Source organism: Arabidopsis lyrata (assembly GCF_000004255.2).
Source record: "Arabidopsis lyrata subsp. lyrata unplaced genomic scaffold ARALYscaffold_7, whole genome shotgun sequence".
In the NCBI taxonomy this organism is placed as follows: Eukaryota; Viridiplantae; Streptophyta; class Magnoliopsida; order Brassicales; family Brassicaceae; genus Arabidopsis; species Arabidopsis lyrata.
This window is the reverse complement of record NW_003302549.1, coordinates 7,112,998-7,125,031: the sequence shown is the minus strand read 5'-3', so window position 1 is coordinate 7,125,031 and position 12,034 is coordinate 7,112,998. Positions and strand designations below refer to the sequence as shown.

The 12,034-nt window shown below is 33.6% G+C and overlaps 2 protein-coding genes across 5 annotated transcripts; one reads left to right on the top strand and one right to left on the bottom strand.

Annotated features, from left to right (window-relative positions):
* Positions 1 to 4,143: 4,143 nt before the first annotated feature.
* LOC110226400 (dehydration-responsive element-binding protein 1B) lies at positions 4,144 to 5,479 on the bottom strand. Its single transcript, XM_021018091.1, has one exon. It carries the CDS (start codon positions 4,919 to 4,921, stop codon positions 4,292 to 4,294), a length of 630 nt encoding a protein of 209 aa, XP_020873750.1. The 5' UTR covers positions 4,922 to 5,479; the 3' UTR covers positions 4,144 to 4,291.
* Positions 5,480 to 8,720: 3,241 nt separating this feature from the next.
* Positions 8,721 to 11,447, top strand: LOC9305741 (serine/arginine-rich splicing factor RS40). Of its 4 annotated transcripts, XM_021017934.1 has the most exons (7): positions 8,752 to 8,815; positions 9,192 to 9,302; positions 9,619 to 9,876; positions 10,087 to 10,199; positions 10,286 to 10,527; positions 10,602 to 11,156; positions 11,228 to 11,447. In XM_021017934.1, exons 3-7 carry the CDS (start codon positions 9,870 to 9,872, stop codon positions 11,256 to 11,258), a joined length of 948 nt encoding a protein of 315 aa, XP_020873593.1. In that variant the 5' UTR covers positions 8,752 to 8,815; positions 9,192 to 9,302; positions 9,619 to 9,869; the 3' UTR covers positions 11,259 to 11,447. The 4 variants fall into 4 exon arrangements, with proteins under 4 accessions (XP_002869670.1, XP_020873593.1, XP_020873594.1 ...); XM_002869624.2 differs by lacking the exon at positions 9,619 to 9,876 and having other exon boundaries at positions 8,721 to 8,815; XM_021017935.1 differs by having other exon boundaries at positions 9,192 to 9,876.
* Positions 11,448 to 12,034: the final 587 nt, after the last annotated feature.

Here is a 12,034-nt window from a genome sequence, read left to right as displayed (position 1 = left end):
AATCCATTGATAAAGATGGTCTAAGTAAGTCTAGGATAACATTTATTTATTACTATTATTTTCCTGAATATAAGAAATTGTGAAAGAGATATTTTAGGTAGATGCTCTTTTTTTTTTTGGCTTTTCCCCTTTACATTGCAAATCCTTCTAGAGTATGAATAAGGAGAGTAGATATTTTTGTGCTAATTAATATTTAGCTAACAAAATATACAAAAGTTAGAACATAATGTAAACGTAGTTTTAAAATAGGCGTGTTTGGATTCAGGAAACAAAATAGATAATTATCTTTTGCAAAAACAAAACAAAAAAAGATAATTATGTAAGTATGTGACATAAGAAGAATGTAGTAAGCATGCAATAAAAGAACATTTTGCATTAAATTTTGGGTCAATGAAATTTAAAACCATAGATGAATAGTTTATTAGTTTTGTAACATTAATAATTTGAAAATTATGTATATAGAAAAGAGAAAACAAAAGTAAACCATAAATATCTTCTCCATTTAGTTTAACTACACAAAATGTCATTGATATAATACATTATTTTCTGATGTAATATATCGGTTATACTGTTCATAAACTACTTGCTGACACTGTTTATACAAGACCGACAACACTATTCATCAGATAATATAGTTAAACATTTATTGTTTTAGTGTGTAACTATTTGGTTAACATGGTATCACTATAAGTTTACATATTGTGTGTTAATTGCATGTTTATCGATTTAAATTCGTGAATCAATGCTTTTTATTTATGTATATATATCAGTTCAATAAAGAAGAATTAGTCTTTCTATTATATAATGAACATGATAACAATTATAATAACATGTTATATAGAATGATAACGTGCTATATTTAATATCTGAATAATATTTATATGAACATGATAAGATAGTCGATATGGCCATATGGGTAATATTTATATTAACGTGTAACTCATACATAATATTTACTAAATATAATTAATAATAAGGTTATCCTGATAACAATGAAAGTAACCAACAATGAAAATAAAAAGCTTTCTCACTTTATAGAAAACTTACAAAACAATTACAGTAGCGATTTGTTTTTTCACCGCCGCAGATGCCGAAGACGGAGGATTCAATTTTGCCGACTAACAAAATTTTCTTGGCCACTACAGATCTGGTTCTAGCGATACTTTAATTGCCAATAATTTCGAGAGACGCTGGAAAAACTATACCAAAATTTGACGGAGGAGAAGACATATCAAAAACTTCGAGGATTTTGGATCTCAAACCCATACGAGGCATCAAAGATTAGTGGATAAGAAGAGTTGGTATGGTGGTTTGCCAGAGATGGGACGAGTTTGATGTTGGTGGTTGTGACGATTGAAGCGTCGGAGCTGTCCAGAATTGAAGGAGATAGCAACGGATGAGGAAGGTTTCACAAATATCTACATAATTATTTTGTAAGGTATTTATGTCAATTTATACCAGCATAGTAAAGTACAATAGTACATAAATGTATCAATTAATTTTGGATTCGTTTGAGGTTAGATTTTGATAATATACTTAAGTTTATCACAATTCTCAGGCCTCTCTCCCATTCTAGACTACTAGATTTTGTACCCGCGCGTTGCACGGGATTTTAATTTTAAAATCTTTTCTATTGATATAAAATTTGAGCATAAAATATAATCAATTAAATTTAAAAGATAATTTTTTGAGCATAAATATAATAATTCAAATTTTAAACACTAAGCTTATTTTACGCAGCGATATATAACATATATATTATCGACGATAATATTTCTTTGACAAATAAATAATTTGATATATATCACGTGGTAACAAAGATCACTTAAGATAATCCCACAAATAATAAACGGTATCAACACTCTCAAAGGGTTTATTTCTTATTCATATTCCATGAAGGTATTTATAAAAGTTTTGATATTAATTATCGACTGTTGATCTAATTGTAGATATTATTTATGATTAAATGTTGATACGAACATAACATCATTCCATATAAAATGTGAATTTCCCGAGTTTCATGAACATTATTTAGTGTAAAAATACATCTATAATACCATGTTGCTAGAACCAGTTTAGCGAGTTTGATTTACCCATCAAAGCTAGTGCAACAATAAGAGAATTTCCGACTAAGTCATCAATGTGCCTATCTTATTTTACTTTCCATGATTACATGGCCAAACGGTTAAACCCAACTTTGAATCTAATAATTTGTTTAATAATGTATGTCATGTATTTTCTAAGAACTCATTCGTTTCACACAATGAATGAGATCTCAAAGATACATTAGTCATGTGCATTATCTTTCTAAAGTTTTAGAAATTTATTTTCAAACTCTTTTAACTACCAGTTCTTTCGTCATCTTCTATGATGCAATCGTTGCCTCTCGACATCTATTTTCTTTTTACCTTCTATTAACTCACACATAATATATATTGGACTGTGAATTGATTTTCAAGACATATCATAACTATCTTTTCAATATTTCATTGATGAAATATCAAACTTAGTTTTTTTTTATTCTGTTATAAAGTTGTACTTCCACTTAAGAATATGCTACACAAATTACATATCACTTTTTTTTAATGGCTAAATTTATTTTTAATATATTTTATTGTAAAACTCATGAATACTGTGATCACTGATTATTTATTTTTTAAAAGATGGATGATAAGGTTTTAAAATTTTCAAGATTTTTTTTTTTTTATAATTTCACAAGATAAAGTTTGCATCTTACAATATTTTCTTCTTAAATTATAAATTTAAGTTGAGTTTAGTAATTTTTTATTTTTCTTTAAGTAAAAATTTAATAATAACTAAAAATATGTAGTATATTGTTCTTCGAAACTAATATTTTACTTTGAATTTTATTTTCTTGTTTAAAGTTTCACATATAGAATTACATAAATTTACTTTCATCCTAAAACTCATTAACACATTTAAAATTTTGAATACTGACCATATTTAATTTTTATCATTTAAATGTTGAATTATATTAGTCTTACTTATAAAATTTTTCTAGTATTATTTTATTATTTTAACATTTTATTTATTTTACATAATTCGTTTTTTATTTATTTAAAATGTATTATTTCTATTAATTACAAGTTAATGCATTAAATGGATGTTTTAAATTGATTTTAATGTAAAATAAATATTATTGTTTAGGTGGATGCTTAGGTGGATACCTTAGTAGGAGAGAAGACTTTCTAATTATATATATAGATTTTATCTTTTCTCTCTAATGCTGGCATATATATAAAATATAACTTATGCTGATATTTTATTTAGCTCTTATTGGCATTGAGATAAACTAATGCTGGCATATATACAAATATCATCCACATTTTTGTGCGTGTCTGAGAACAAAAAAAAATCATCCACGTGTAATGAGTATGTCCACATATTTTGGCTTGAAAGCAACTATTTGACGTTTAGCATCTTCTTTACTTTTTGTAATATTTGACTTTAATTTATGCGAAGTAAAGGGGATGTGTATTTAGTCAAGTGGTTAAGTCCATTTGACTCCGCCTTCCCCACCGGAATTCGACTCTACTAAATCGCGTTACCCCGCGTAGTAGGGATTGGCTATGGATCGGGCCTTGTCGATCTAAAGATGTCAAAAGAAAAAAAAAAAAAAATTATGTGAAGCAAAGATGTAGAGAGGGAAAACGATTTTTTTTTGGAGCTTTTGCAAAAATGCCATTTTTTCAATGCCATTTTTCAAAAATACTTTTTTTAAAAAACCTTATAAAAAATACTCTTAAAAATATAAGATTTACCCAAATATATATGTAATATTATTAAAACATACACAAACTATATTTCTATGTATCTAAAATCTTATAAATACTTTATAAATACCTTATAAATGTATTTTAAATACCTTTAAAAACATTTAAAATATCTTGTAAAACCTTTGAAAAACCTTAAAAATCCTTTAAAATAACTTGTAAAACCTTTAAAAACACCTTATAAAACCTTATAAATACTTGGATCGAGTCTTCAAGTAGTAGTTACAATCCATAAAGTACCTTATAAACCTAATAAAACTTTCTAAAAATTTCAGCTTTAAAAAGGGGTATTTTTGAAAATAGACATCTAAAATGGGCATTTTTGAAAAGGGGCACACCAAAAGAGATATTTTTAACAATTTCCCTTTTTTTTTTATTGAATTATTTTACAATCATTTCTCTTACTACAAACAAAAAAAAAAAGGAAGGATCCATTCTAAAAAAGGAGCTAAAATCTTTTCAAACAATAGTACAAAAATGGAAACGAATATCGAATTTTAAAAACTCCACAACGACACGTCACCATCTCCCTCGCCGTCGTAATTATGATTCCATTGAACGGACGGCGGCGGCAAAAGCATGCCTTGGGCCATATTATCCAACAAACTCGGCATCCCAATCATCGTCTCCTCATCCATATAAAACGCATCATCACTCTGTTCCGGCGTATAAATAGCCTCCACCATCGTCTCCTCCATGTCCAGGCCATGATCATTGGTCGTATCACACCTCTCATCTTGGAAAGCCAACGCCGCTTCAGCCGCAGCTTTCTGGATATCTTTGGCGCAGGTTGATTCCGGGATTCGTAGCCGCCAAGCCGAGTCAGCGAAATTAAGACAGGCGGATCGGCCGCGGAGGGCTAATGCGGCGACATCGTGAGCACGAGCTGCCATCTCGGCGGTTTGGAAAGTTCCGAGCCAAATCCTCGACTTCTTGTTTGGCTCTCTCACTTCACACACCCACTTACCGGAGTTTCTCTGACGAACTCCTCTGTAAATTGGGTGACGAGTTTCGCGAAACTTCTTTCGACCAGCCGGTTTCTTCGGACAGCTTGTCGCCAACTTCGGACAATAATCTCCGCCTGAAGAAACTTGAGACTCGTAATCGGACGCAGAAAATGAGCTCATTGATCAAAAACTCTTTTTGAAGAAACTGGATAAGGTTTAAGCTTGTACGTAGTTACTAGAGTTCGCAGTCTTTTTGGATTAATAAAAGATAGTATCTGTTTTTTTTTTTTGGTCGAAAAAGATATGAGTATCTGTTTTTGTAAAGCTATTTATATCTCTCTCTTTCTTTTTTTTCTTTTCAGGTAAATTCTTTTTCGAGTGTGTAGTTAGGATAAAACTGAGAGTGAGTATTGGTGTTTATATTGGCCGGAGGAGAGATATTTGGGGGCGCACGCACACGGAGTTTTTGTCTCGTGAATGACACGTGGATAGTAGTATAGTACACAGCTAAACGATCCCACGGAATTGTACTATCACCCACTCGATGTCTGACATGTGTCATTTGACCCTTCTAGGGAGGCTTTTGACTCCTTCACTCGTTAGACCTTTATGTTTATGAGTTCTTTAACTTCTATCGTGTGAGTATGTGGCTGCTGTTGTTACAATCGTTAATTCATTATTAAATTCTATGAATAAACAATTTGTCATTAATTGTCTCCCGTCTATTACACAATAAACATAAAATATCTCTGTTAAATGATATTTTAAGTTTCTTCCATTGACGGCTTGGAATGGTAACCCATTTTAAAGCTGTACCACTCTGTACAGCTTTGACAGTTACCAATCAGAAAAGCTTTATGAAAAGCGATATATTATAACATAAACAGTTTTTTTGGACAAAAGCAAAAACAAATTAAAACGGTTACGGTTAAATACTGTTATGGTTAAATACGGTTATAAGGGTTACGGTTAAATACGGTTATAACGGTTACGGTTAAATACGGTTACGGTTACAACGGTTAAGGATAATTACGGTTATAGTTATTTGATGACTACAATACGGTTAATCGGAGGCGAAATCTTACGAGTTACCTAACTTATTATAATACTTTTCATAAAATCAAAAAGTATGTTACAAACCAAATTTTCTTCATTTCGAGCAAAATAACAGTATAACATATTTGTACAGTTTTCGTGTTTTATTCTTTTGTACAGCTTTGCACTATTCCCTTACAGCTCCAGCTAACAGCTAACAACTTGTTATCAATTAGACCCGACATGTTGTGCACTGCAAATACTCATGTAGTATGAGTTTAGTGGAAGTAGATGTCCTGATATCTAATAATTAGAAATATAAAAGCTTGATTGTAAAATGAAATTATCAAATTTGGTAATGCATATGTAACACCTCGTACCCAGAAATGTAATATTTTGACTGACGGTTGAAAATGAGTCATATAAGAATAAGCATGTTAATCGTAAAGCGAGTCTTTCTTTCGACGCTAGTCAGTGGATAAAAGAGTACTCATAAAAATAATATTTCCTTTGAAATATGCTTATATGAAAATGAGTCATATTATAGCTAGAGCCTAGAGATTGGTTGAATAGTGGAGAATGAACGTAACCAAGAGATTGTGTTCTTTGTTTGAATAGCCTAAAAATAATATTTGGAATAGGGCCTAATGATTGGTTAAATAGCCTAAAAATAATATTTCCAGCAGATTGTGTTCTTTGTTGCTCTCGATTGGACACTGACACTCATTCTCACTTAATTTTAAAATCTATTTGGAATATCTAAGCAAAACGAGTATAAAAAAATCCACATCTTTCGCTTTCATAAGCTGCTTCTTGGGTCATGACTTTTTTTGCTCATCTACGACTGACTATGCATGCACAATCCTAAAGCTTTTACTGCAAACCTTGTTGGTGTTTATTTTATATAAACATGTTTATGTAACATAAACATTTGTATTTATGTAAATACTCTTTTACATGTTCAAATTACATCACGTCTCTTGGTTACGTTTATACCGATACACCGGTTGAGATAAGAGAAGCATCTCTTGGATCAAACATCGCTTCATTAATATATAAGAGACGTGACGATGTAGAGATAGGGATCGGAGAGAGAGACAATAGAGAAGAACAATACAAGAGAAACAAAGGAGAGAAAGATTGGGATTGATTCTCATCTTCTTCTTCTCCAAATCAATTTCAGAGAATCTCAAAGTAGAGTTTGCTAGGGTCTCTGTACGGTGTTAAAACAGAAATCGATAGTTGTATCCTACAAGATAGAAGCCTACACAAAGCTACGTACACCACCGTAGGGGCTAAATTCTGTCTTAGGAGATTGCCAATTGCAAGCCTCTATCAATCTATACGTTGTTCTTACGAGGAAGAGAAGAGATCGTAAAGTAAGTTTCAGTTCTGTAACAATTGTTTTTCCTATTTGTTACTTATTCTATAAAGTGAACGTATTAGTTTATGTGTATTACTCTGCATCTATAATCTTCGATCAACAAACCTCAATTTAATTATATGATTTGGAAAGAAGAGAATAAATTATTATTTTTTTGAAAAAAGCTCTCACAATCTATTTTTTGTTGACGCATTATTCGCAACAGATTAATATACTGTTTTTCGGAGGATCCGCTTATCACTATTTTTTTCTTTGGCTTTAACTTTGGTTGTATTAGTCACCCACTATAAAAATGGCAATAGCTCATTTTTTTAATGTTCCTATAGTCTCTATTAACAAGAGCTAAACTTTATTTTTCTTCTATTTTAAATTGTAATTTTTTTTTGGTATAAATTTTAACATCTAAACTTAAAAAATAAAAATTGTAAGGCGGTCTCGGCAAAAAAAAAATCTTACGAATTCAATTTGAGTTTTAAGGAAAAACCTATGCAATTGACTGCATTAAAATGCGCGAATAAATTCTAGTACAAAATATCTCAATCTCACTAATAGCTATTGACAAAAAACAAAAAAGCTAGAAAAGATCTTCACAATAAGATATGCATAAAATATATTCGATTACAAAAACGTCTCTGTCGCCACCTCTCACTCTCACGTTATTGACATGTTAGGAGAAATAAGAGAGCAAATAATGGGAAAAAAGAGTGGTAAGGTGAAGAAAACAACAAAATTGGCTTTAGTGGAAAATAGAAAGTTGAGCTTGAGAGTTGAGAGTGACGAATGGGGCCAGTGAGAAGAGGGGGACGGTTTCCGTGGTCGAGCTACGGGGTGTAGGATTTTGACTGGCCCACGCACTATCTTTCTGTTTTTGGAAAACCGTACGGACTATTGTTTAGTTTGCTGAATCGGTTTGTTTCGGATTTATACTCTCTCTCGGGAATTTTTTAAAGACATTCTTGAGTGGATTGGACTGGATCTTTTGTAGCTTTTTGTTTATAATTCACCCACACGAGATAGAAAATAATTGAGGTTTTGTGACATACTATATGAAAAGTCGAAACTCGTTCTCATTCCACGTGTGGTATGATATTTTTGTGGCCACATATTCTGCATTGAAAGCAACTAAACTTTTAACATAAGTGAAGCAATGAAGAGGAAACCGATTTCTAACATAAGCTTCACTTCTTAACAACAACATTTAAACTTCCGAAAAACCTAAAATGCTTTTTCAAATCGAAATCTTGAAAGTGTTGTTAAGTTGCAAAACTTTTTAAGAACTTGTAGTATATTCATTTTATGTGATACATGTTCTAGTTCTATTAATTAATAGTATATTCTAAATCTCTAATCAAAACATATAATGAAATCTTCATAATATATTAGTATTGTTTTGTTTTTTTTAAAACATAGCTTCAATTTTGTTTTACTTGTTAGTTGTTTAGCTATATAAATATTATGTTGGGCCTTTTATGAATTGTTTTAACAGATTGGCCCAATACTCCAGTTAGCTAAAAATGGAGTAGATTTTATTCTTCTTTGAAACTAAAAAGAAAGAAAAAAATAAAAAAATATCCAAATTATCTCTTTATCTTCTCGAAGCGAGCTTGTTCTAGGGCTTCCACGCGACTACGACTGCGAAATAAATCATTCTACAGGTAAAAATAGCTCTTTGATTCTCGATATCGTGGATCTGAGCTTTTTTTTTTATTTTGCTGGTAAAAGATTCATGCTTTCGTGGTTTGTTCTGGTTTGCTTTTCCCTTGTGAATAATTTTAGATCTGACTGCAATTAGATTAGATCTGATGCATTAAACTTTGACTCTGCTAACTTTTTGGTTCAATTCCAGGATTTAACGGATTTGGAGCTCGAATAGATAGTCTTAAATTACTAGTGATGAATTGAGCTAAACAATTCGATTTAGTGTGATGGCTAGTATATAGTGTTCATTTTGGTGACAAAGTTGTTGTGATAATCGTGTTTAAATTGTCTCATTCAAGGATCTTTTTTTGTACTACGGTGGTGTCTATGCAGGAAGCATGAAGCCAGTCTTCTGTGGGAATTTTGAGTATGATGCCCGTGAGGGTGATCTCGAACGACTTTTCAGGAAATACGGCAAGGTTGAGAGGGTTGATATGAAAGCTGGTAAGCCTTTTCTTTCTCTCTTTCTTCTGCCTTTTACGTTTTTTTTTTTTTTTTTTTGTGGATTACCTCGATGAACAAGCAGTATTGTAAACCACTAAGTGCAATGAAAAAGCGAAATTCAAATGCATTTCACGAAATCCACTTCCGTGTTCTTCCCATCCACGAGAAGGCTCTGGTGGACTTTCTCCTTTTGGAAGGAAGTACTAAACATAGACCACATCCACCTGGCCACGTTTGAAGTTTGGAAAGTACTTCAGAAGAAAAACTTTAGAAAAAAAAAAAAGATTAGTGTAAAACGGCATTTTCTTTGGCGCAGGATGTGATTGATAATCTTGGGATGCCTATACTCCCACCAGGCCATGAATGGACCATTGAGAAATCCATCTCCTTATCCCCCAAATTGAGTCACTTTCCATCCGCAATAGCACTGCCATCTTAATTGCATTTCATTCCTCATCACTTTACACACTTGGACATGCCTCTGCAATGGAGAAGACACTCTGTTTTCATTCACATCCCGTCTGACTTCCACATTTTTCAGTTGTTCCTTGACATATTAATTCCATAATGCAAGGTCTGTAACTGCTTCACTGGTCATTTGGTTTGCAGAGTTTTTTAAGGTTCTAGATGTTCAAAATTTAATTTGTAAGTTAGCCTATTTGATGCCGCTGAAGGAGGGAGTACAGTGTTCGTGTTCGCTGAAGGTTCTTAACCTGGTTTACTTCCTCACTGTTAATGTACTCAGATCTTTGCTTTTGGCTTTTCTTTTTTTCTTTTTCTCCAGGGTTTGCTTTTGTGTACATGGAAGATGAAAGGGATGCAGAAGATGCCATCCGAGCCCTTGACCGTATTGAATTTGGGCGTAAGGGACGAAGACTTCGTGTTGAGTGGACAAAGGTAGGATACTTACCTCAGTATTTAACTCTTCCCAGGCTTAATTATGAGGTTTGAAATACTGATAACATTAATGGGTCTGTGTGTAGAGTGAACGTGAAGGTGATAGAAGATCTGGTGGTGGTTCAAGGAGATCCTCATCCGGCATGAGACCTTCCAAAACTCTCTTTGTGATTAACTTTGATGCGGATAACACTAGGACCCGGGATCTAGAGAGACACTTTGAGCCGTATGGAAAGATCCTAAACGTTAGGATCAGGAGGAATTTTGCATTTATCCAATACGAGGCACAAGAGGATGCCACAAGAGCACTGGATGCTACAAATAACAGGTTTATTCCTGTCCAATCTAGTATCTAGTTGTTTTCCTTTCTTAGACTCATGTTTTGCCTGTGTTTCCATTCAGTAAGCTGATGGATAAGGTGATCTCAGTGGAGTATGCGGTGAAGGATGATGATGCTAGAGGGAATGGACACAGTCCTGAAAGACGCCGTGATAGGTCACCTGAAAGGAGAAGGCGATCACCTAGTCCTTACAAAAGAGAAAGAGGAAGCCCTGATTATGGCCGAGGTGCTAGTCCTGTTGCTGCATACAGAAAGGATAGGACCAGTCCTGACTATGGCCGTAGACGTAGCCCAAGTCCTTACAAGAAATCAAGGTGTGGCAGTCCTGAGTATGGTCGCGACCGCAGAGGCAATGATAGTCCTCGTAGGAGGGAGAGAGTTGCAAGCCCTAAGTACAGCCGCAGTCCCAACAACAAGAGAGAGAGGATGAGCCCTAATCACAGCCCGTTTAAGAAGGAAAGTCCGAGAAATGGGGTTGGTGAAGTTGATAGTCCCATTGTAAGGAGGGAGAGATCGAGGTCTAGCCCAGAGAATGGCCAAGTTGAAAGCCCTGGCTCAATAGGAAGAAGAGACAGCGATGGTGGGTATGATGGTGCAGAGAGCCCAATGCAGAAGAGGTTAGATGGTGACATAGTTTGATACTTGTATATGTATTATGATGATTCTAACCATTTTCTTGTTGTTGCAGCCGGTCTCGTTCGCCACCAGCTGACGAGTGATGAAAGTGGATCCACAATCTCTCTATCAAAGTTAGGATGTTGTAACTGTTTGTAGTCAACGCTATGTTTGTCGTGATTAGTTTTTGTCTTTTGCTTAATGGATTCGAACTCGGATCTCTTTTATTGTCTGATTGAAAAACTATGTCTGTGTGCCAAGGTACTGCATTTTCGATTTTTATCATCTTACAAGTTTGAACTCCAATCACGAATTAAAAGGACATAATTATCGAAGACATGAATGAGGAAGTAGACAAAAGTACTTACCAAATGAGCATATATGCATCTTGTTGGTTGGGTAATGTACCAGTTCCTTGTGGTAAACCGGTATGAGGCTGAGGTAATGTACTGGTGTCTTCTCTTCAACTTCCTCTGTTTCTCTATTTGCTCGGTGGGATAGAGTCTTAACCTGCAAAGGCTTGAGATAATTTGTCAAACTCCTGATCTTGGCACAGCCCGAGACGATGTTTTACCTGCAATTTCCTTTGTAAACATCACATCTCCCCACCACACACAGTCCCATATAACTGAAGCAACTCGTTCATCAAGCAGTGACAATGCGGAAACATTGAAACAATTCAATTCTTTGACAAAATGGAACGCATCGAAATTATTTATGTAAGGCAAAGACGGTCCTATTGACTCCATTCGGTCTTAAAACTCCTCTAACGCCTCTTGTCAACAACGATCGGACTAAAAAAAAAAATATTGTCAACAAAAAGAAAATACCAATCTCTTCCATTTTATTCTTCCATATTGGTCGTCTGTTTTAATATATA